The 23,523-nt window shown below is 44.6% G+C and overlaps 1 protein-coding gene across 4 annotated transcripts in view; it reads right to left on the bottom strand.

Annotated features, from left to right (window-relative positions):
- Positions 1 to 5,088: 5,088 nt before the first annotated feature.
- The window catches only part of osbp2b (oxysterol binding protein 2b), a 43,916-nt gene continuing 25,481 nt past the window's right edge, over positions 5,089 to 23,523 (bottom strand). For 2 of the 4 annotated variants that reach the window (XM_056418277.1, XM_056418279.1), the window contains 13 exons: positions 23,218 to 23,468; positions 18,500 to 18,698; positions 17,037 to 17,157; positions 16,705 to 16,771; positions 15,693 to 15,845; positions 15,362 to 15,607; positions 14,654 to 14,774; positions 13,936 to 14,039; positions 11,463 to 11,558; positions 10,965 to 11,149; positions 10,613 to 10,833; positions 10,041 to 10,058; positions 5,089 to 9,038 (listed from right to left, as the gene is read on the bottom strand). In XM_056418277.1, coding sequence (XP_056274252.1) covers positions 8,896 to 9,038; positions 10,041 to 10,058; positions 10,613 to 10,833; positions 10,965 to 11,149; positions 11,463 to 11,558; positions 13,936 to 14,039; positions 14,654 to 14,774; positions 15,362 to 15,607; positions 15,693 to 15,845; positions 16,705 to 16,771; positions 17,037 to 17,157; positions 18,500 to 18,698; positions 23,218 to 23,468 — 1,925 coding nt within the window. In that variant the 3' untranslated portion in view covers positions 5,089 to 8,895. The remainder of the gene's footprint in view (positions 9,039 to 10,040; positions 10,059 to 10,612; positions 10,834 to 10,964; positions 11,150 to 11,462; positions 11,559 to 13,935; positions 14,040 to 14,653; positions 14,775 to 15,361; positions 15,608 to 15,692; positions 15,846 to 16,704; positions 16,772 to 17,036; positions 17,158 to 18,499; positions 18,699 to 23,217; positions 23,469 to 23,523) is intronic. The other 2 variants (XM_056418278.1, XM_056418280.1) reach the window with 1 other exon arrangement.

Below are 23,523 nucleotides of genomic sequence, written 5' to 3'. Positions count from 1 at the left end.
AATTCGATCATCTCGTCTCTGAAGCGTCTGACAAAGTCCTCGGTGCAGATGCTGTCTGAAGGAGGCTGGCTTCCTCCAGCCATGCTTCCCTCGTTGCATGCGTCTCCCAGCAGCCTCTTGAGCCTCCACATGACCTGTTCCCTCTGAGTCACGCGTTCCTCTGTGTCTGTTGTTCTTCCAGCTAATTTATGTTTAGCTTCTTTATGAGTTTCAGGACCATTTCGGAAACCTGAGCTCCTTTCTGAAGAGAAGAGGTGAGATGGAGAGAGGTAACACTTCCATACAAACCAGAGCTTATCGAAGTGAAGCCTGCCGGACAATAGCATCCCTCAGGAATATTAATGTGGTATTGACTGATTAATGGGAAGGTGAGTTGGAAATTTATTTGGGTTTTGTGTAAACTTTTCCATCATGTGCCAAATACCTAAATGTCACTTACTCATCAATACCTTGTCATAAAGATGCCCTAAAGTTGTACCTTTTTAATTAATTAAAAAGTCATAGTGGTATGAAATAAAGAAATTGCTATACAATGGAATATGTCTTGCAAAATATCATATTAAAGCATGTTCCACAAAAATGAATAGTTAAGTATAGTGTAATATACTATAGTACAATATGCCCTAAAAATGTCATAGTATAGTTATGACGACAATGGGATGTGTGATTTTCCTATCGGTAGCCTAAAAAAAAGCCAACCTTTTTGGAATAATTTGGCTTGAGAAAAATTAGAAATAACCGCTTTCCGTGTAATAATACAGATATTGAAATATTACCTGATGTTTGGTCCATTTCTGAAGTGTGTATCAAATCAAGACAAGACATGGGAGTGTCATTGGTTTGAGCTGTACTCCCAAACCCTGTGTCTTTGCTCAGGGATTGACTCCAAATGAGAAGAGCTAGGAACAAAATCAAAACGCAGATTATCACCCGAAAAGGAAAAGAAAATTATAAAATGATGTGTTATGACATAAATTACCTGCATCTTTGCGACCGTGCTCTCTGGAAATCGTCTGACATTTTTGGGGCTGGACCTAAATACATTAATCACACTTACTACTTGAGACATTTCTATTACAGATTACAGATGCAGACAAGCAGACGGACTGAATGAAGACCACAGACCTGCAGCTGACCGAGCTGAGCATCAATAGCATCGAGGAGAAGGTCACAGGCGTCCCGTTTGGGGGGAGAGTCCAGTCCAGGCCCATTGCTGCTCTTGTTGATATCTGTGAGGGCAGACAGAAGGTTAAACATGAGTAGATGCAAATTCCCAAAAGGCTGAAAGATGAACGAAGTACAAATAAAACCTGTGTAAAGAAGCTTGTCTGTGTCCTCTGCGTCTCGCTCGACTCCGTCACGGCGTCTGCCAGCCATGTCCTCTAGCTGAAGGCAAATATCCAGACACCCAGGAGAGCAGACACAACATCCCCAGTTATATCTACCAGTGGTTAAGGCTGGCTGGGCAGGCAGAAGGTGTGTGTGTGTGTGTGTGTGTGGGGGGGGGGGGTTATGTTGCTCAGTTGCCAGGGAAACCAAGACAATTTAGCTTGTAAGCCAAACTGACTTCTTCCCACAAAGGAGGCGATACATTCCTGTCTCTCACACACCAAAACACACATGAAGTGCAGGAGCCTTTATACCAGGCAGGATTTTAAATGTTTAGCTCGCCATGACTAAAATGCCTAAACGCTAATAGGCTACTAGTGTTATAATAACTATTTTCTTTGCACCGAGGTACTCAGAATAATCCCACTGTGGAGCCTTTCCCATCATCTCGTGGATTTCAGATGATAAAACTGCACACATTGCAAAATCACACCACTAACATGTGGTGTAACACGCGTAAATCTGACTCTCAGAAACTGGTCCTACAGGACTCTTTAAATTCCTCAATTAACCATCAACGTACTGCTTCACGGACACATAACTTACTTCTGTTAAGGGGACAACTGAGGAGATGCTGACCGTCACATGACTCCTCTGAGCTGAAGCACACGTCTGAGTCTTGATTGACAGGAGCTTCAGTTGGTTGCCCTGGAAATGGTCAACAAGCTGGCGGGTGAACGTGTCTGTTGATAATGACCTCAACAGTAAATACTCAAACTTTATGTGTGTGCTGATTGCTGTGCATGTCTTCGGTCTCTAACCGTAACTCGCAGATCACATCAAGAGTTGAGAAGAAAACTCAGTGTTATTGTGAGCCGCCATGAGTGTACGGAAACAGAAGCAGTGTTCGGGGTCAAAGGTTATGTGTCGGGGCTTTTATCATGGAAGGGAAAACGAAAGGATAAGAGAGGAAGTGTTCGGAGTGTGTGTCCAGAATGAAGGTGGTTGTCGTCGTGTGCAGACGACGGTGCATCGTGTTCTCACATTGTAAAGTATCGGCACATCGCAACCCTCGACTCCATTGGTGGGATTGTGTAGAAGGCAGTGCGCCGAAGAGCTAGTGAGCCAACGTTAGCCACTGTTAACACGTGCCCAGTTTCATGGTCGTGTTCAGATAGTAGGCTAGAGCTGGAGATTCCGAGCTGCGTCCGCGTGGAGACATCTCATATGTCGTCACCGCATTTTGTTTTTGTTGACAGAAAATAAGAAAGAAAGGACAGAATGTGGGAGTAGATGAGGACCTGCTGGATTACAATGTGCGGCGCGGAGAGCGGACATTAGCCAGCAATGTCAGGATCGACCGGCCGCCGCCTTTGCAGGGGAGGAAAAACTAAGTTTCCCCTGCCGGGTCAGACATATGAGGTCGTTAGCTGTGAAGGCTCTGGCTGGCGGCCTTGGAAGTGACTCTGATAATGAACTGACCCGGAACTGACCAATGATGCTTTTCTCCTGGGGGATAGCCTTCGAAAGAACGAGGTCGCGGATACAAACGGACTAAATGAGTTTCCTCCGTAGGGTGGCGGGCTCGGCCTTAGAGAGAGGGTAAAGGGTTTCCTCCGTAGGGTGGCGGGCTCGGCCTTAGAGAGAGGGTAAAGGGTTTCCTCCGTAGGGTGGCGGGCTCGGCCTTAGAGAGAGGATAAAGAGTTTCCTCCGTAGGGTGGCGGGCTCGGCCTTAGAGAGAGGGTAAAGGGTTTCCTCCGTAGGGTGGCGGGCGGGCCTTAGAGAGAGGGTAAAGGGTTTCCTCCGTAGGGTGGCGGGCTCGGCCTTAGAGAGAGGGTAAAGGCTTTCCTCCGTAGGGTGGCGGGCTCGGCCTTAGAGAGAGGGTAAAGGCTTTCCTCCGTAGGGTGGCGGGCTCGGCCTGAGAGAGAGGGTAAAGGGTTTCCTCCGTAGGGTGGCGGGCTCGGCCTGAGAGAGAGGGTAAAGGGTTTCCTCCGTAGGGTGGCGGGCTCGGCCTGAGAGAGAGGGTAAAGAGTTTCCTCTGTAGGGTGGTGGGCTCGGCCTTAGAGAGAGGGTAAAGGGTTTCCTCCGTAGGGTGGCGGGCTCGGCCTTAGAGAGAGGTTAAAGGGTTTCCTCTGTAGGGTGGCGGGCTCGGCCTTAGAGAGAGGTTAAAGGGTTTCCTCTGTAGGGTGGCGGGCTCGGCCTTAGAGAGGGTAAAGGGTTTCCTCCGTAGGGTGGCGGGCTCGGCCTTAGAGAGAGGTTAAAGGGTTTCCTCTGTAGGGTGGCGGGCTCGGCCTTAGAGAGAGGGTAAAGGGTTTCCTCCGTAGGGTGGCGGGCTCGGCCTTAGAGAGAGGTTAAAGGGTTTCCTCTGTAGGGTGGCGGGCTCGGCCTTAGAGAGGTTAAAGGGTTTCCTCTGTAGGGTGGCGGGCTCGGCCTTAGAGAGAGGGTAAAGGGTTTCCTCCGTAGGGTGGCGGGCTCGGCCTTAGAGAGAGGGTAAAGGGTTTCCTCCGTAGGGTGACGGGCTCGGCCTTAGAGAGAGGGTAAAGGGTTTCCTCCGTAGGGTGGCGGGCTCGGCCTTAGAGAGAGGGTAAAGGGTTTCCTCCGTAGGGTGGCGGGCTCGGCCTTAGAGAGAGGGTAAAGGGTTTCCTCCGTAGGGTGGCGGGCTCGGCCTTAGAGAGAGGGTAAAGGGTTTCCTCCGTAGGGTGGCGGGCTCGGCCTTAGAGAGAGGGTAAAGGGTTTCCTCCGTAGGGTGGCGGGCTCGGCCTTAGAGAGAGGGTAAAGGGTTTCCTCCGTAGGGTGGCCGGGCTGAATGTGTTTACCACAGGGAAACAACTGTCTGCTGCATTGAGTCACAGGACGGTGAGAACGCACAGCGGCAAGATAAGCGCCAAAGTTAGCCCTGCAGAGTTTGCAGTGCTGTAGTTCAAGAGACTTAACACTAATTACAGTGTAAAATGTGTCTAAATATTTACATATATTAATGAAAATAGCTGTACAATTACATCACAGCGTATGACTGTGGGTCAGTGGGTAGCAGGTCTGTCTTTCAATCAGGGTTGTTGGAGGTTCGATCCCCGCCCTAGTCCATGTGTCCTTGAGCAAGACACTGAATGTCTCCCTGTAGCTGCGTCTACGGTGTGTGAGCGTAACAGGATTGTAAGTCGCTTTGGATGAAAGCGTCAGCTAAATGACGTGTAATGATTCAAAGCCTTCAACAAATGGCAGGACTATGGTTTTGGTGGGGAAATGATTAATTCTGTGTTTATCTTGTGTAGGCATATAAAGTAATAGGCTACAGATTAAATAAATATACTTTAAAATGGATTTACAGCTGGTTAAATACGAGAATCAATTGAGTAATGTAAACTCAGTCTATACGGCCCACTTTAATTGTAAAGTAATATTGTTTAATCATTGCCTATTTAGGTTATACATTTTGATATGCAAGAAGAGCTTTGTAACTTATGATAGTTTTAGTTTAATACATTTTATACATTGCCTGTTTTTTTTTACCAGCACACAAGATGCAGCGTCAACATTTTGTTTGTTCTTTTGTTTCTTTAGTAAATAAATAATAAGAATAATGGAATATGGAAATGGACATTACTTTCTTTTGGCTGCGTCAACTCCAAAACACGCGGTGCGTCAGTGGCAATTTGATTTATAGTTAGTTGATTTATTGGACAAATGGCCACTACAATAATATTTAAAGCCATCCCATCTTTCTGCTGTTCAGTAGGGAGAGAAAAAAGCAGATGAATATCCAGTGTCAACAATAACAACTTTATTATCTTCATTTTTCATTATCGGGTTCTTTTAAAGACAATGTTATACAAGTACAAATTAAGGGAGAAAATACACAATAAAAAATAAAATTAAAAAAACCTCAGTTGAATCGGCAGTTTCACCTGAAAAGACTTACATGTATTTGGGAAGTAAGAGTAGTAGTCAAGGCAGGTCCATCACCTTTGACCTCTAGTACCAGGCCACTGTTGTGATGTGTCTCTTAACCTTCATCATCATACCGATCGTTAACATCACCACCTCACAACAAAGCCATGGGTCACAGTCCGAGGAGAAACCGGGTTAAACTTGGAGAAGGCAAGAACATCTCCCCATAACGTAAAAGTGTGCTTCTTCTTCATAACGAGCAGCATCGAATGAGGAGGAAGTGTGCGCCTCGCGTTCACACACATCGAGCTCATTGTGCATAGAAACAGTATTTTAAAAACTAGACACCAACATAAAAATAATGGCACCCATGAGAAGGTAGAAGAAAATGAAAGAGTACAAATTACGCTTCAAAAGAATCACACCTTAGTGAGTTAAGTGAGATGAAACGAGAGCCAATGAGAGGGGGTTTCCAGTCGAACCCTCCCAGGAAGGGAAGGCAGGTGAGGAGGTTATTTTGAGTCCACAGTTTACTCTCCACATACACTTTGGTTGTTTCTATTCCCTTCGGCATGAAGCACACAGCTGTTTGGTTTCAGCAACAACAGCCATGAGCGAACACGACACGTCACTGTGTTATTGCTGCAGCTGCCCGGTGTCAAGCACTGAGGTCATGTGATCTGGAAATGTACCGATTGGAACTTATGGTGAGCTCGCTGTCATCCTTCAAAATATAACACGTTTTCTCAAATATAAAATCATCTCAAACGCAATATATTTAAGTTAATCTCTAGTAACTTCAAATTGATCGCTAAGAAAAGAAATCACACACCGACTTTCTTATTGTACAATTTCTTCTCCGCCATGATACAGATTTGACCACAACTTTCAAGATGGCAAGAATGAAACCTCTTGCTGCAACAGTGTCCATCCAAACATGTCGCAGTGTACACCGCCTCCATCAACAGCTCGTATCGTTGTACACGGGACTAGATTTTGCATTCTGATTAAGAAATGGATAAGAGAAGCAGAGCAGTAATTATCAAACAGCTTTACATTTGGGAAATGAGCATATTCTATTTTTCAGCCGAAATGAATCACTTTGACAAAAACAAGTAAATACCTTTCTTTCCAAATACGTTGACTCTTTAAGCCCGTCATTCTGGACTTTAGTGAGTGTTCAAACCATCATCATTCATTCACAGATAAAGAATCTTAGCAGATCTTATTAACTGATGATATTCACTTTATTTTCCAGTGCATTGTGTACATCTTGCTGCACATCAGGGGAACGGCCAGATGTGTTGAACTATGAACCATCACGGAACCACCGTTACCAATGTGCTCATTTCAAGGACTCTATAAAAAATATGTTCAGTCTTTTAACACAGTTTTTTTTTTAAATATAAAACATCTGCAGCCAGGTTTGGTTGAAGTTGCCGAGGAGTTAACATCCACTCAGAATCAATCTGGATAAAAAGTTAAAATGACTGCAAATCCTTCAGGCTCTTCAGTCAATTTGTTTTCAGGTTCGGACTGCACATCACATCACACTCAGATTAGCAGAACTATTCTTCATTTTACAATATTAATCTTTTATCACAAAATATTCACACAAATAGACCAGATGGTAGATACAATACCTCCAGCCTTGAAATCTACATCCCTAATAATAATTACAAAAGAATACCAACTGGTTTTCAAAACTCTCGTCTCCGCAGACATGTAGTGCACGGGTCCGTCTTGCTCAGTCAATTGAAGGCAAAAGATTGAGGGGTACCTTCATGAGCTGATCCCAGATCAGCATGTCAACAAACACTGAATGAAAGTGTGTGTGTGGGGGGGGGGGGGGTCAGCTGTGGCTGGAGCTGATTGCAGAGGTGTGCGACAGGAACCAGCCCCGTCAGCTTCTCTAACCTTTGACCTCTGGCTCCAGCCTCACGTACAGCAAGCAGTCCTCCTGGAGACCTCTGAGCCTCAAACGAGTGGCGGATGTACTTTGTGGAGCTCGTGCACGGCTCACTGGAGACACCAACATGTTGTGTGTGGACCGGGTGGCACTCACCAAATGTCTTTGGTGCAGACTTCCTGTATTTCTGCACGGTCACTGAGAAATGGTCAGCGAGGATCGTATGCTCTGCTATTGGAGAGCACCAGGGGACGAGGTCAAGGGCATGACCGGCGTGAAGCCGCCTCAACATCAACAGACGTACTCATGTACGCTCTACCGCAGAGCAACGTGCTCGTTCAGAGGGATGGATATTCAATGTGTGACTGTCGTCGCACTCGGGTGTTTCAACGACAGGCCTCACGAGGCCGATTGCAGACTTTAAGTCGTCAGAATCACAAACACAAGATGTCTGAAGCATATTGAGACGACTAAAATGCATTGAAGCACAGATTCAACTCATATTCAACATAGGAAATGAATAATCTGAATTACCTCCATATGGACTCTCGTCTAGTTGACTTCACAGGCTCTAGTTTCTGAAGGGAAACTCCAACATTCACACCAACTAGATGAAAGATAGTTCGCCCTATCCAATATTAGCTGTTGTTCATGTTACAGATTATCGTAATAAGACGTTATGCAGTTCACAATCAAATTGATAAATACCGATAAAATATATAATAGAACCATGAATGAGAATGTTTTTTTTAACACAACTCGTTATTATGAATGTTTTTTTGTCGCGCTTATTTTCATAACAGAGTTAATTACGGGCCAGGTTAATTTTTTGCATTGTGTCCTTTTTTTTCAAAGTGTGTATTTATGTTTCACGTTTTATTTGTTTGTCATTTTTCTCTCTGACACTTCTCCTGTCAGCTCAATCCGATCAAAGCCAATCCCACACGGTTCGTCTTAAAACCGTATGTATAAAAAGGAATTATAAAATAGGATCACAATAAATAACTTTGAGTAATAAGACTGACTTGCCACAAAAATAAGCAGCACAAAATAACGTATGCTTTAAAAAGTCAAAATATCAGGTTATGTTACCTATTTAGTCTGCAGTTATCGATATAAATGTCTTTTTCTGATCACTTTGTGTCGGCATTAATGATAACACAAATCTAACAGGCATACCTTTCCAGTCACCAGTTTTATTTTTTAGCTTCTTTCTGAAGTGGAAAATAATGAGCACTTGAAATCATTCCCTTAAGGAAACAAGGGAACGAATGTAATATTCATGAAGGAAGTCTGGCATAATCTCAATTGTGCTGAATAATACAAAGTATGAGGACACTTTTCAAAGTAACCCCTGAAACACCGTGTACACACAGTATTCTGCTTCTATGTGCCTGTTGTGAAGCTGTCCCTGTTAGTTGCCCGTCTATAATCCAGACGCTTTGATAGGTTTCTGTCCAATCGGTAAAAACTCTTAAATCGGGTGAATACAGAAAAGTGCGATGTGAGTAAGATTTACGGATCGCCTGATCTCAGGAGTGTGCAGATGCCTTTTGTTGTGCGCTGCCACAACACAACACCGACTCACATCACCTCACTGCTGTTTCAGTATCGTGTCAGACGTCTTTTCCCCCATCGTGAACACAGAGTGAGAGCGTACATCTCGGAGTAATCCCAGAGTGTGTGAACCGAACACATTCTCACACACGGTGCTGAAGGGCCAGAGGCAGAGCGGTTCCCTGTGCGATGCGGTGAGGTGTGATCCCGGGTTAGAAGATGTGAGGACACATGCTCCAGTCCTTTCTCTCCTTTGCCTCCCAGTAACCTCCCTTGTACACAAAGTTCGTTTCCCCGGTGACGGAGTCCCTCCTCTGGTGAAACCACAACGGCTGGTAGCCTTCGTATTCTTTCCCTGCGGGAAGAGGCACAGGTGTTACTCAATTCCTGATTCCTCATTTAAATTGCACTCCAGTGGAGAAGCCAGAGCAGGCAATTCACTTAGTGATCAATTAGCCTTCACACAAATGCATATTTGTCTATATGCAGGCAATTAATCGCTGTGCCGGCATTTGGGAAAGCTCCAAATGTGAGCCAAGCAGATGTAGCGGTGGCGGGTGTCGGTACGACGTGCACGATGAACATGAGCGGACACCCTCCTCCTCAGTGTGTACGTGCACTGCTTTTTATGATGTTCTAATTTTAATTTTTTTTATGATTTTATGATGAGGCCTACCTATATTTGATCGTAACCAGTATGTTTGTTGCTTTTTGTGATAACCATTTTCTCCATGAGTGAAGGCTTGTAATATCTGGCCACAGCGACTACGGGTGAAATTTAGCCTTATAGCTTAGACTGACACATTTACCCCTGGGTTGATTGATGTGTACTGTTCAAATAAATAAATGAAATGAAATGAAAGAAAAAACCCGGAGCAATCTTAGACCTCCCTGAACTGAATAACCCATCTGTTTCCTAAAACAGAAAGCCAGTCAAAAGAGGGAGCAATGGGAGCTTAGCAGACAGCTCATGTTGTTATTCGCTTTATAAAAACATAATGTAGATTTCATGAAAAACGTATAAAGTAACTTGTTTAATGATAAGTGTTTACCACAAGCATTCAAATGGACAGGATAACGATGCAGTGTAAATAAATCCCTTGCTAACATGGCCTCCCTATAGTACATTAAGAATACTTTTAGATTTTAGAGTTGTATCTGTTATATTGTGTCACATATTATTTTTAATGACTCAGGAAAAAGTCTTTTTTCCTGAGTCACTATCTGGAGAAGTTGACATGAGAGAGGTATCATGCAGTTCCACACAGAGGACACAGAGAGGATGGCGTGTGTGTGTGTGTGTGTGTGTGTGTGGGAGTGATGCACAACAGAGGGGCACAGAGCATCCTCCACTCACCAGAGTCATACTCACACTCTGACCACCAATAGAGGGAGGAAAAGAAAGACATGGTCATGGTACATCAAATACAATCCACACACACACACACACACACACACACACACACACACAGCGTTTCTGCGAAGTTCTTTGTAAACTGTCCTCTATTACTTTCTTACTGGGATAAGTACTTCTTCCTAAATGTTAGGGTTGTGAATTCCCATTTGAAAGTGTTTCCGTCTATGCTGTTGTCAATGTTCACAGAAACATGGGAGTCTGCACGACAGTATACAAATAGTATAGATTTTCATCAGTTTTCATGATTTCAACTTCTTCTCTGACAAATCTTTTATTCTTATTATCAGTGGCAGATACTCTTGATAAAGTCGAAGCAAATCAAAAACATTTTGTTTGGGGCATTTAGGGATAAAACGCTGCGTCATAGTTGCTGAATTCATCCAAACGTACGCCCAGGTTCAGAAAATAAACTGATAAAAACAACTGCCTGTACCAGCAGGTACTAACCCTTCATCCTTTCTTCATCATCACTGCCCGTCTGTCATTTACACTTCCTGTTCTGCATTGCATACCTTCATCCACAGCATCGGAGGCCTCCGCTTCTCTCCTCCTCCTCACGGCTCGTTGTTGCTCCTCGAGCCTCTGTTTCTCTGCGTTGGCCTCATCCCATCTCCCTTCCTCCATCAGCGTCTGGTCTGGTCTCAGGCGGCTGTCGGTCAGTCCCACTCCGTCCTCCTGCTCGTTGAGGGTCAGTGCCAGCGCTGAGAAGTAGTACATGTTCTCAGCGTTCTCCCTGAGGGAGCGAGAGGGAATAAGACGGGAGTTACGCGTTGTCGTGATCAATGATACCGACTAAACATTGCAGCTGTTATGCAACTCCTCATCCATTGCAATGCTCTGCCTCGTGGGGCCGATGACACTCACGGGAGAGGGTATTTCTTCCACAGCGGCTTGGGAGACAGCGTCTGATAGACCGTCTTCTGCTTGCCCTCCGACCCGCTGCCCCCTCGGCTGCTCTGAACGATCTTGGCACTCTCAATTTTATCATCCCACGTACCAGAGAGGATGTAGTGGGCCTGACCCCCACTGTCTGACACTACGCCGGTCACCTGGACAGAGCAAAAAAGGAAATAAGAGATATCTTGGTATCACCATCTCCTTTCCTTTACATTTAAACACGTAAATACACAATCGCTTTGGTGGGACACCTAAACATCTCCATTAGCTTATCTGACATTATTCACGACCAAGGAGGGCAGCATTGTGCCCCATAATTAGTGCTCCTCCGGTGACCTCACTGCAACGTGACCTCATTACACTGTACATGTGTCGTCCAGCAGGAGGCGGCATCTGACCGATGAACGCTGCACTGCATGACATCGTCTGAGCTCGGGTACATCAGTGTGAATAGGATGCATTTACCTTCCGTGGAACGTCCCTGGAAAAATAACTGTAGGGAGAAAACTTGAGTTGGCAGGTCTCCTTGGTCCTGTGGTTCACGATCTCAATGTCCCCCGACTGCACCGAGACAGACAGAGTGGGAGAGACGATTAGAGCATATCTACACGATGAACAGTCTTACAGCAGAGGAGGAGGAAAAGCCTCCTGACTGATCATAACCCTAATTATTGGATATTTTTTCAAACCACCTATTCAGGTTTCTCAAAGGTACCATGTGGAGGTTTAAATATTGGTGCTGTAAGAGAAGTCAAAAGTCAAAACAAACGAAACGCATTAAAAAAGGACATTTAACTGCAAATTCAAACAGTTATTAAAAATACAACAGAATTGAGAATAAAAAACAGCTCAAATTGAATAAGACCGGTTTAAAATACAAGAATAAAAAAGTTACACTTCAGTGTAAGAAATGACTAATTATTTGATTTGACTATTGCTGTTGAGCAATGTTTTGATGAGCAGGTCTTTATACGGCCGGGACGAGGTCACACATGCATAAGCATCTCCGTCGACTGCTGTCCGTCTCAAACCTAACCTGTCACACACATTCTTATCTTTTACTGCATCCAACAGCCATCAAATAAAAATCTCATGGATTGTCACACCGTCACATGCTGTAAGGTTAGTACAGCGATGACACTGAAGGCCGGAGCAGCTTAGTTTCCATAGTTGGACATGAAGCTGTGAGGCTGAGTGGTGCATGGGGGCGTGGAAGAGGGCAAAGGGACTGAATGCAGAAGGCAACACATCGGAGAGGAATATGAGATACTAGTCCAGCAAAAACAATTCCACTTCTGTGTAAATAGATACGTACATGTCGTAACAGCTCTTTTGGAAAAATGTTTTGTGTATATTCTCCCTAGTATAATGTACCAGCTGAACACACACACAACTCCACAGGGTGCCTTTAATCACCTGCATCAGCATGAACACTGCTGCGGATTCCCAAAGGCTGGAGCCCAGATATATTTATTATTGCACACACCTATATAAAATAAATCAGAGATGATGAATGGCCTTATTGTTTTTAGGTCTTCTTCCAGGGTTACACACAAACACAGGAGTACGCTCACACACAGACGACTTGATACGACACAGTGGGAACAGGAACAAGAAAAGATAGGCAGACACCATTTCTTACAGCGAGACATGCAGATGTAAACCAGCTCCTCCCCCTGAATAACTGGGTCATTTGCCAGAAAGAAGAGGTTGTTATTTTAGGGCGTTATCACAGATAAAAGCTCTAATAACAGAAGAAGCTGCAGATCAATCCCTAGAGAGTGTGAATATTCGTATTCTTGTGCCGTGAGGCTTTGACTCCCTTCTTCACTGTGTTCTGCTGGTTTGTATCACAGGAGGAACACATCCACAGGCTGCTCTGGGTTGTTGGTTCTGAGCTGTGGGTTTTGTTCCTTATTTTATCCAATAACCAATAATATATAATATATAATAAACCTTCCCACCCAATCTGTCTGTGATATCGCATCAGAGGCCCCCACCCGGGAAGTGGCTGAATGGAGAAGGGGTGGAGGGGTTTCTGTGAGATTCACACACTGAATTCCTGCTGGAAATCACTTCTATATACAGACTCTGGTTCGGTGTTCCGTGACGTCACTAGCGAGTAGCGACGTCACAGCACAGAACCAGAGTCTTACATGTCATGTGACAATGTTTCCATGGTGACGGACAAGGTCACGGAGATCGAAGGCACTGACAAGAAGTGACTTCCACCAGGAAACCCAGGGCTCTCAAGTGTCACGCATTGAGCGTGAGACTCACGCATTTCGGTCTTAACTCACGCACTCCCGCCAGGATGAGCAGCTGTAGAGTTACATAACTTTACAGACCGTCTGCCTTGGAGACAAAGAACTGAAACATTTCACTTCTGGAATCATCTTTTTCTTCTTTTTTTAAAGCTGAAGACTTCAAGTCTCAAAAGCTCCGCCACTTGACGCCACTCGCTGTGAGCGCTGCGCAGCGCATCGCGTGCAGACAGCTTGACACGGAGCAGCGCGTGCGCTCTGATCGCGCGCTCTTTTAATGAAGTATTGATACAAAAAATATGCTAAATCACATCGTGTTTAACGTACAGGTACTTTGTCAGTATCGATACACCGTGCAGCGTGACAGCAGCAGATGTAGCGGGGTGACATTCAAGCTAACCTGAACTCCCTAAACGCTGTCGACATCTGAACGCTGATTGGCCGAGACGCGACACGAGATGTTTTATTGCGAAGAGCACCACATCACATTTTCTCCGTGTCTCACTCCAATCTCATAAACTCCGGCCGGCCAGTTGACCCCCCCCCCCCCCTACCCCAAAACAAAAACTCTTCGGATCTACACGATTCACGTGGATGACCTATTTTGATTTCAAAACGGTGAATTTCACCGAAAGGTGACAAGTTTGCAGGTATGGAACCAGGAAGTAACAGACCTGGTCAATCCACAGCTTGCCCACGATGATGTTGTGCACTGTGGAGGTGACCTTTCTCCACACGTACTGGTTCCCACTGGAGTGGAATTGCAGGTGAATGGCACCTGAGGAAGGCCAGAGACAACATACTCTTGTCATGGCTGGTTTACCTCCTCTAGCTAGTGAGGTGATGAGCAATTGGCAGGAAAAATGATTAAAAAACGTCAATTTAAGCACAAATTCGCTCCTCGCACTATTCATAGAGAATGCCTTTTGTGAATTGGCTCGCGATTGTTTGTCATTTTCAAACAGAGGGTCACCAGAAAAAAAGTTTGGGGAATGCTGATCCAACACATGTATGCCCCTGTGCACAGGCATTCTATTTCAACATCTATTTCCAGTGTGACCTAACTCAGGAAGATTAAAAACATCCATTTGATAATACACAGTGCTTAGGGATTTTGACATGGCACCTCCCAGGAGCCATATAACAGGAAATAAGAGAAGTCTGATAGATCCCACTGCATGCTCTGCCATCCCAGTGCAATAAGTAACACTTTATGCATGTGTCAAAACGGTTATAAAAACCCTCTTGATTCATTCTCACATGCTGTTCCTCTATTGTGTGTGAGGCAGCACATTCATGCGCTACTCTCAAGTGGGAGTCCTTCTCAGTAAACTCAGCCTGGTGTGGCTGTGTGAACTTTGAGATGAACACACTGAATATGAAAGCTCTTACCCAGAGGCATTATGGAGAGGTATTTGCCACGGAACTTGCTGGCGATAGTGATTTCCTGCCACAGGGTCCAGCCTCGTTGGGAAATCACATGATGAGCAGCTGCAGGGGGGTGATGGCTCACCTTGGAAGACAAATATACATAAAGGTAGAGTAAATCCACACAAGCAGCAGGCACTCACACTGTGCCAGTGTGTGTGTAAGCAAAAGCTCCCCGTGGCCATGCTGCTTTTAATTTAATTTTGATTTTAATTTACAATTATTTTTAAATTAAGTTCCTACTAGTTTGCTTTCTGAATGAAAACATTAAGATATATTATAGGACTATCCGCATTATTTTAAGTTATTAAAATGATGCCATCATTGTCATTTTGATGAATTCTAGCACACTAGCTGGGATGAATATCTGTATTGCTATTCTAGCTACAGCTAATGAAGACTTAGAAATAGCGTGCTATCCATCTAACTTGAAGTAACAAGGAAAGGACAGGTGCTTGTTCACTCGCCCTACCTCACAGAGCTAGTTCAGAGGTGTGTTCTGGTTTCTTCCCTTTTTTCCCCCCTGAAGGGTTATTTGAGAGTTTTTCCTGGTCCGATGCGAGGTTTTGGGGCAGGGATGTCTATGTGTACAGATTGTAAAGCACTCCGAGACAAATTTGTAATTTGTGAAATTGGGCTATACAAATAAACTGAATTGAATTGAATTGCTACCTGCTCACACAGCGAGAGGTAGCCGAACTCCTGCCTTCGATCGAGCTCGTAGGTCTCTCCCAGGAGGGGGTTGAAGGGCTTGGCTGTCCGGTGGACCGTGGTGGAGTAGGACGAGATGGAGAAAGCAGCGACCAGGCACATCTGCTCCAGGGAGGAGTCGCAGCGCGCCGCCCTGTCCAGGAGCTCGTGGTACTCCAGGTCCTCAGTGAGGCGCTGCAGCATCGACAGAGGCTCGTTGAAATTCACCTGGACGGGCGCATCAAGAAGACGTGAGACACATCGATGTATGTTCACCGGCAAGGGGGAGGAGGGCCACGCCGAAAACACTCACAGGCATGGGGATCTTGGAGAGCTCCTTGCCGATGCAGTTCTTCATGATGCTCCACAAGTTGAGGGAGTAGTTGGGCTTGTCTGGGACGTGTGTGCGCCTCTGTCTGCGAGGCTGAAGCTCTTTCCCTGACACATCATTACAGCTTGGAGACATCTGGTATTTAAAGGAAGGGAAGGGGGAGGATGGCCTTTTAACTTTGTGCGAAAAGCATATTTGACAGATACAAGTTTGAGAAATACTTTCAGCTTCACGCTCGACTTTGCAGCACATCACCAAACGGTGGAGACAGAATGACAGCGAGTGAGAGAAGAAGATGTGTGTTCGAGAGAGGAAGAAGCAAGGGACAACGTAGAGGAGAGAAGTGCAGATGTTTGATTGGTAATTAACATTTAGTTGAATGAAGCTGCTGTGTATGTTTGGCACCACAGGGGGGACGAGGACACCGCAGGACACACATGGCTAAAGGCTGTGTGTGTGTGTGTGTGTCTGTGTGTGTGTGTGTGTGTGTAGGATAGGAAATGGGGACTGTGAGAACAACAAGTGAAGACAGTTATATAAATAAACTAGAACGGGCACTCGGTAGAGCACATACCTTCGCATATCACAAGATTGGGCATTGAATTATGAACATGTTGGCATTAGTTGCATGCCAATTGGATACAAATTGACCACGCTATGGTAAAAAGAAGATTTTGACCTTTTCATGACCTTGACCTTTGACCCGATCGATCCCAAAATCTAATCAAATGGTCCCCGGATAATAACCAATCATCCCACCAAATTTCATGCGATTCGGTTTAATACTTTTTTAGTTATGCGAGTAACACGCATACAAATAAATAAATAAATAAAAACACGGCGATCAAAACATTACCTTCCGCATTTTCAATGCGAAGGTAATGATCTGCAAGCTTTTCAGCAGCACAAATGAATCTACATCAAGATTACAAATCAGCAGTGTCCACAAATGTCCGTCCTATTGGTCAGACTGGTGAGGGGGACGGACACTCACATGATCGTCCTGGTTCCAGTCATTGGGCTGACCTCCGCTGGCTCCACTCAAATTACTCTGAGAACGCCTGGAAGAGAATACAACATTATTTCTACAATAAGGACTGGACACATAAACAATGTCCCGCTCTCTCTATTTTGCGCTGGATATGCTTGAAGAGATGAGCCATAACAATGAAGACGAAAAGAACACCTCAACGACTAAAGTCAAATTCATCATCCAAATAGTTTTTTTTACACTAAGTATTCAAACTAAACTAAACCTCCCTTCCTGTATCTGTCCGTCAGCTGTTCAGCTGCATCAGAACACATGGATCCCTGTGAGGGACTGACCTGTGCTGTGTGTTCTCAGTGGCGGTCACTGTGATGAATGCAGGGTCCTCCATGGCATCAAAGAACTCGGTATCCTCATCTTCATCACTCACCTCTTCTTTGTGCAGCCTCTCACTCCGCCCTGTCAGGACATGTGGACGTATGCATATGTGAGTCAATGCACGTGGCGGTGAGTTCAGGAGAGAGCAGTTTATAATCACACACCCATGGTGATTAATCAAGGAATAATTAGCTTCGTCAAATTGTCAATGTTCCTGCTGGTTAGCTCGCCGGAAACGGGAGCTCCTCAGGGTGAGCTGCTAATACTCAGTATCCGACGTCCAATTCAGTACTTTCTAAAAGTGATTCTATTCAAAGATGAGAGTAAGTTATGTGACCTTCAGTCATTGAACAACCACCAATATAAACTAAATGGACTTCATTATTCGAAAATAGTTGTTGTTCATCATATTCTTTCAAAACCAGCTTCTGTTTCATTCAACTTCGTAAGATTCAACTACATCACATGGCTCATGTCTCTGGTAAGCCATTCCTCGACAGCCAGCATCGGACTGTGTAAAAGGCACAATACTGAAGTGTAACAGTGCTTTTCTAATCGCTTTCCAAGTGACCAACATGAGCCATTTCTGATGTTCCTCATAACAGTCAGCAGAGAGAGAAGACAGGAAATGATGGACCCAGCTGGACATATGGGGCCCGTTAGGGTTCATGGTCAGCATCCTAAGCCCTCAGCCAACCAATTCTCCAGTTTTAAACCACCACGTGTTTACATCCACCCCCCATGTCTTCCTCCCTGTAGCTTAACGCAGTGCTATAGGAAGGTTACGTCACTAAGTGCTCTCCTTGAGGGAGAGGTACCACAAGTCCTTCCTTCCTGCTGCTGTCAGGCTGCACAACACACTGCAGTAGATCGCTGGAGATCCTGGCAAACTGCACTTTACTTTACTCAGCACTTCACTTTATTTTCTCCCTGTATATTTAGTATTTAGTATTAGTATTTAGTTTTTAGTATTGTGTTTTGTGTTTTATATTTATTTTCATTGATGCTCTGATGTGCACCGCTGCTGTGATTTTTGAAATTTCTCCACTGTGGGACGAATAAAGGTATATCATATCATATCATATATCATATCAATGTTATGGGGACGGCAATCTTACACAAAAGGCAAGGCCATAGGAATCAATAGGTTTCTTTCTCCTGGAGGAAGGATGTGCACGAAACGTGTCATGTCATCTGATGTGTATGTTGTAGACAACCAAGGAAAGAAACAAACGGATGGACAGTCCTACAGTCCTCGGTGGAGGTAATTACCATCTCTAAATTAGTGATAATCCAAACCCTTTGAAAACACCAAGCAGCATGAGGGATGTCTACAATATGGAGCCCGAGGTCACACACGACTCTCAGGAGAGTGAGGGCCACACTGAGGCCCACAGGAGGAAGTGATACAAAGGCGTCTCACCCTTCTTGGTGGTCGGGGCGCTGGGCGAGGTGGAAACCAGCGTGGGGGCTGCTCTCCACGCTCGCTCCAAGCTGTTGTGCTGCTTGGCGAGCTGCTCAATGGTCTCCTCTAGGTGGGCACGCTGCTCCCGCTCATACTGCAGCGCCCGCTGCCATCGCCTGCTGTGAGTCTCCGCTAGGTCCAAAAAGTCTCCACACGCCTGGGGGAGCACACACACCCACAAGACGATAAACACACACAGCAACAGTTTCATTTCTATGAGTTAGTCGGGGGGAAATCAAATTCCGGATTTTTTTTATTTACATTTTTATTGAGGTGCAACTTACTTTTGACGTGTAATGACAAACAACAGTCTAGGTAACACCTTCATAAACTATTGAACCATAAAACATATAGGAACCTTTTTTAGAGTCAACAGATGCTATACTGAGAGCTTCATTTTCCTGACAGCTTAAAGCAATATGAGAGAGAACAAAGGTGTCAAGACATCTGCAGAGGCATTGTTGCTGCCTAGCTTTTACTGCAGAGTTTACTTCCGATCAAACATATGTAGCCTAACATGTCAGCATTTGTCTGCCAGCCGCGCCTCTTACTGCGCTCAAAGGTCAATGAACGCCCCGCAGGACTCTGTTAGCCAGCGTTTACTTTCTGACCTCTTCTCTTTTCATTTAAACATGGGTTCCTACATTTGAACCTATACCAGAGTTAGAACATGATTCAACAGAATGAACCACCAAAGTTGACACACATTGGACGACACAGAAATCTTCTTCAAAAATAAATCTTTATAAATGGTGGACCAAAAGGATTGACATTGTGGATAACTATGTTTGTCAGCTTTCCGATGAACAAAAAAGCTGAAGATATGTGTCTTTAGGGGGAGAGGCTGTCCAAGGGGGGTCCACTTTGAGGACCCCTGTCTCTTAAATGGTTGTTCCTTTTGCTTCAACACTCTCTGATATGGAACTGGAGCCGGAGGGATGTGTCACTCAGATAATCTCTGGCGGAATCACTTTGAGGCAGCAGGAAGAGAAACAAGGAAGCGGTAACCTTACTCCTTGCTAGATTTGTTCCCAGACAGCAGGATGCCCAGCTGTCTAATGAAAGAGTACATTCAGTATATGGTATACTATATTGAGTTTACTCGTTGTCTTGAAGAACATCCTCACAGACAGCAGAGAGGAGCGGAACCAGGAACAGAACCAAAGTAGACCGATAGCTAAAATGACAACTTAAGATAAACACTCTTTTACTTTGACAAAGGCATTAACATGTCTTGCATACATGAATATGAGCGATCCCTGATCCTCATATAAGTGGTGTGTTGGATAAACACAACAAAAACTATTTCCCTTCATAACTAATGTTAATAGTACTAAATTATCCTGACCCTTTACAAAGGTTACAATTAGATGGCTTTAGGTGGTTTTAAAATATAACTATTTGCTCAAAACAATCCATGTAAATCACAAAAAACAATCCAGTCAAACTCTTACCTCCAGCAGTCCTGAAGTGTCTAAACTTCAATGTCTGGGACTCATTTAAATGTGAGAAGGTCATGTGACATTGTGGTTTACTTCCTCAGACATTGATATGAAACTCAACACAACACTTAAAAAGTATGATAGTTCCACTTTTTTTGTGCTGAGTCCTAACTTAGACTGCATGTGACTTCTGTTGGGGTGAAACGTTGATAAACACTAACAAAAAAGTGACCAGGCATGCAGAAATTAAAATAGAAAGTCCTCAATGAGTGACGTAGCAAAGGCTATACAACGAACTTGAGTCAAGTTCCTTGTGATCAAATCACGGCAACATTAAGAAGGTGTGTGAAAGCATGCACACACCAACGGGCGAGAGCCTGGACTCAGTGACACACGTGACCAGTTACATCACCACCCAATGAACTTAGGCAACCCTCTCTTCAGGCCGGGTCCCTCTTCCCTCTTCCCTCCTCCTTTCCTCCGTCCTTCCATGCATAGCCTATTTTCTTTGGAACGCACATGAAAACCACAGCGGCGTCAAAGTTAATGCCTTGAGAATGGCTGGAAACGTGGCTGCAGGAATCCACATAGCCAGATGTCCTGCGCTGCCGTCGGCATGAAGAGCAGTTACAAGCCCAAACATCACGACAGGGAGATTGTGGCGCCACTTCTTTTCTCATTATAAGCACATGCTTGGCTGACCTGGCATTTTAATGTGTTAGGCGGTCTAGGAAGATCTATTTTATTGCTTTCAATTTCTCAAACCAATTAATCAAATTAACCAATTCGTAAATAGATGACAGAGAGAGACCAGGGGCTCTTCACGTTGCACTCGGCCTTCACATCATTTAAGTGAAAACTAGATGTTTCTGTCTCAAGTCGTTTAAAGACTAGCACGCTTCAGCATATTACGAGTAGTAACGTCCTGGTATGATTTAAAAACTAATCTTAAAATAAAAATACTTTAACCACGACTAAATCTGACTGAATTATTTTACACCCAATAGCCAAAAAAGAGTAAACAAGGAATAAAGAATGCTGTCCACAAAGCGATTGAGAGAAGCAGGAAGAAGAGACAAACCTTGTGTGACCGTCTGGTTTGTCAGAGCAGGTCTGTCCGTCTAACTGTGGTCTCGAAGGCTCGGACATTCCTCACCAGGCAGGGAGGGTCGAGGGGTTGAGAGGGGTGAGGAGGAGTTATTCCTGTCTCCCCCCCCCACACCCACTATCATATCTAGTATCAAATCCTTCAGCACCTCAACTTTCCCCGAACTCCCTTCCACTACTAACACACTGTGAAGCCAATAGTGTTTACTGTTGAGGAGGGCGGCCCCGGGCCAGATACAGGAGATCATGTGCTGCTTATCACATTACAGTTTTTCTCCATTGCTTTGGCTCAATTCTTGAAACAGAAATGACATTCTCAAAACAACTCGTGCAAACCTCCAAACCACTGGGCACTTGTTCACAGCAGATTTGAATTTCTCATTCCTTTAATCAAATTGAAATTGTTTTAGAAACTCCTTGCAAATGACAAGTACAATTGCCTACACAGCTTGCACACATTTCAAATGATTTAGCACACCTGTGCAAACGGTTAGGTACAATTGCCTTCAGTTAGCCTAATTACCAATTGAATACATCTTGCTGGTCTAAACTGACTGTTGCTTCTCAGTCAAGTCGTTGTTCTCTGCAAAACATCTTGGCATAATTTCCTTGTGTCCATCATCACCTGCACAATAGTTCACTCCACTGTCAAAATCGTTCAGGCACATAATACCATGAAAAACATTATGGTATATTCTGTAATATGGATCTCTTGGATCATCGGCTTCATTTTCAGGTGCAACTAGAACTTTACTATTCAAGGGGGAGTTTCTCACATCCGATCACCAATCACACAGTCATTTTAGTTTGCTGACAGGTGCTATCCAGGAGTATAAATGCTTCCATCAAATATCTAGGGCGTGACAAAGTTCAGTACAGTTTACAGTATGAACATGGAAGCACCTGGCCAGGTAAACGAACAAGGGCAACTGCCTGTTCGAGGAAGAGGAGGAAGAAGAAGAAGAGGAAGAGGAGCAAGGGTGCGTGGTGGTGGTGGAGGGTGTATGAGCATCGGGCTCTAAACCAGAGGTCCCTTCTCCAGGCAATGGATGCTGCTTGTGCCGATGTCACGGCAGATCAGTGCAGGGGATGGTTGCGGCATGCACGGCGATTCTTACTGTAATAATTTCCATGGCAGTATCAGTGCAATACAGTATGTGATGTGAAACCTTGTTGGCTCCTCTTGAATGAATCTTTTTTCTGTTTGATACAAAGAAAACATCTACTACAGTAACCATTCAGTGTCAAAGGACGAAGCCAAGATTGAAATGTGCACATGAGGGATATTTCTATGGTCCACTGCCATACTGACAAAACATCTAAACATTTTGACCTGCAGTGTTTAAACAATGACGAAGGGACTTTTCATTTTGGGGGCACTGACTATTTGTATGAGAAAAGGAATGAGTTTTGACTGATGAGTTGTCTGTTTTGGGAGAGATATGACCTTTTGCAGGTGTGCCATAGTGTTTTGCTAAACCATCTAGGTTATTTTGGCAAATGTATTTAAAGCTTTGAGAATGTCCTTTTTTTCAAGAGAGAGATGAGCCACAGCAATCGAGAAGGAAGTTTTCATTTTGGGTGCACTGACTATTTTTATGAGAACATGATTTGGGTTTGAAGCTTGAGTTAACTGTTTTGGGTGAGATATGACCTTTTGAAGGTGATCTATATAGTTGTGCTGAACCATCTCGGCTATTTTACCAAATGCACTAAGAGCTTTAAGAATGTAATTTCTGTTTCAAAAATTTTGCCAAAGCAATGGAGAAAAACTGTAAACTGATATAGCTGAGAAGAAAAAGCTAAACTGCAATATGTTATTTTGAAAGAGTAATTAATTAGTTGCTCTTCCTGACATTTCTCTTACTTACTTATAGTTAGTTTTTTGGAGGAGAGCGTTTACTTCAAAATCTTATCTTATGTTTTTTTTCCCCCTTGCTTTGAAACACTAACTTAGAAATAGTTGTGTTGAAGTCGGTTGAACAGGATCTGCATCTCACAGACTGCTGTTCAGAAGGCTCTGTAGGCGCTGCAGAGGATCTCATCGCTCAACGCACTAACTCGGGCGTCTCAGATGACCGGCATCCTGTCACAGTGACCGTGCAGCTCACTGTTGCGGCGACTCACATTGATCATAGCATTGGAAGTGATGCGGAAGAGGGTGGCTCGCTCGTTGACTGCCTTGATCTTCTCCCCTCCCTCCACAGGGACCTTCAGCCCCTCGAGTTCACTGAGGGAGCGCTGCAGGGCCGCCCCGTGCTTCGCGATCAGGTCGTTGCACGTGCTGAGGTCATCGAGCTTGCTGACCAGTATCTTCAGCGTGCCCTGAATCTCGCTGCGGTCCGACTGGGATGTCGGCTCCTCGTCCCCCGAGTCATCTGGAGGGTAGAGGTCAGAGGTCACACACACCATCTTCAACACGAGACAGTAAAT

Source organism: Pseudoliparis swirei, chromosome 7 (genome assembly GCF_029220125.1).
Source record: "Pseudoliparis swirei isolate HS2019 ecotype Mariana Trench chromosome 7, NWPU_hadal_v1, whole genome shotgun sequence".
In the NCBI taxonomy this organism is placed as follows: Eukaryota; Metazoa; Chordata; class Actinopteri; order Perciformes; family Liparidae; genus Pseudoliparis; species Pseudoliparis swirei.
This window is presented reverse-complemented; position numbering and strand designations above follow the sequence as displayed.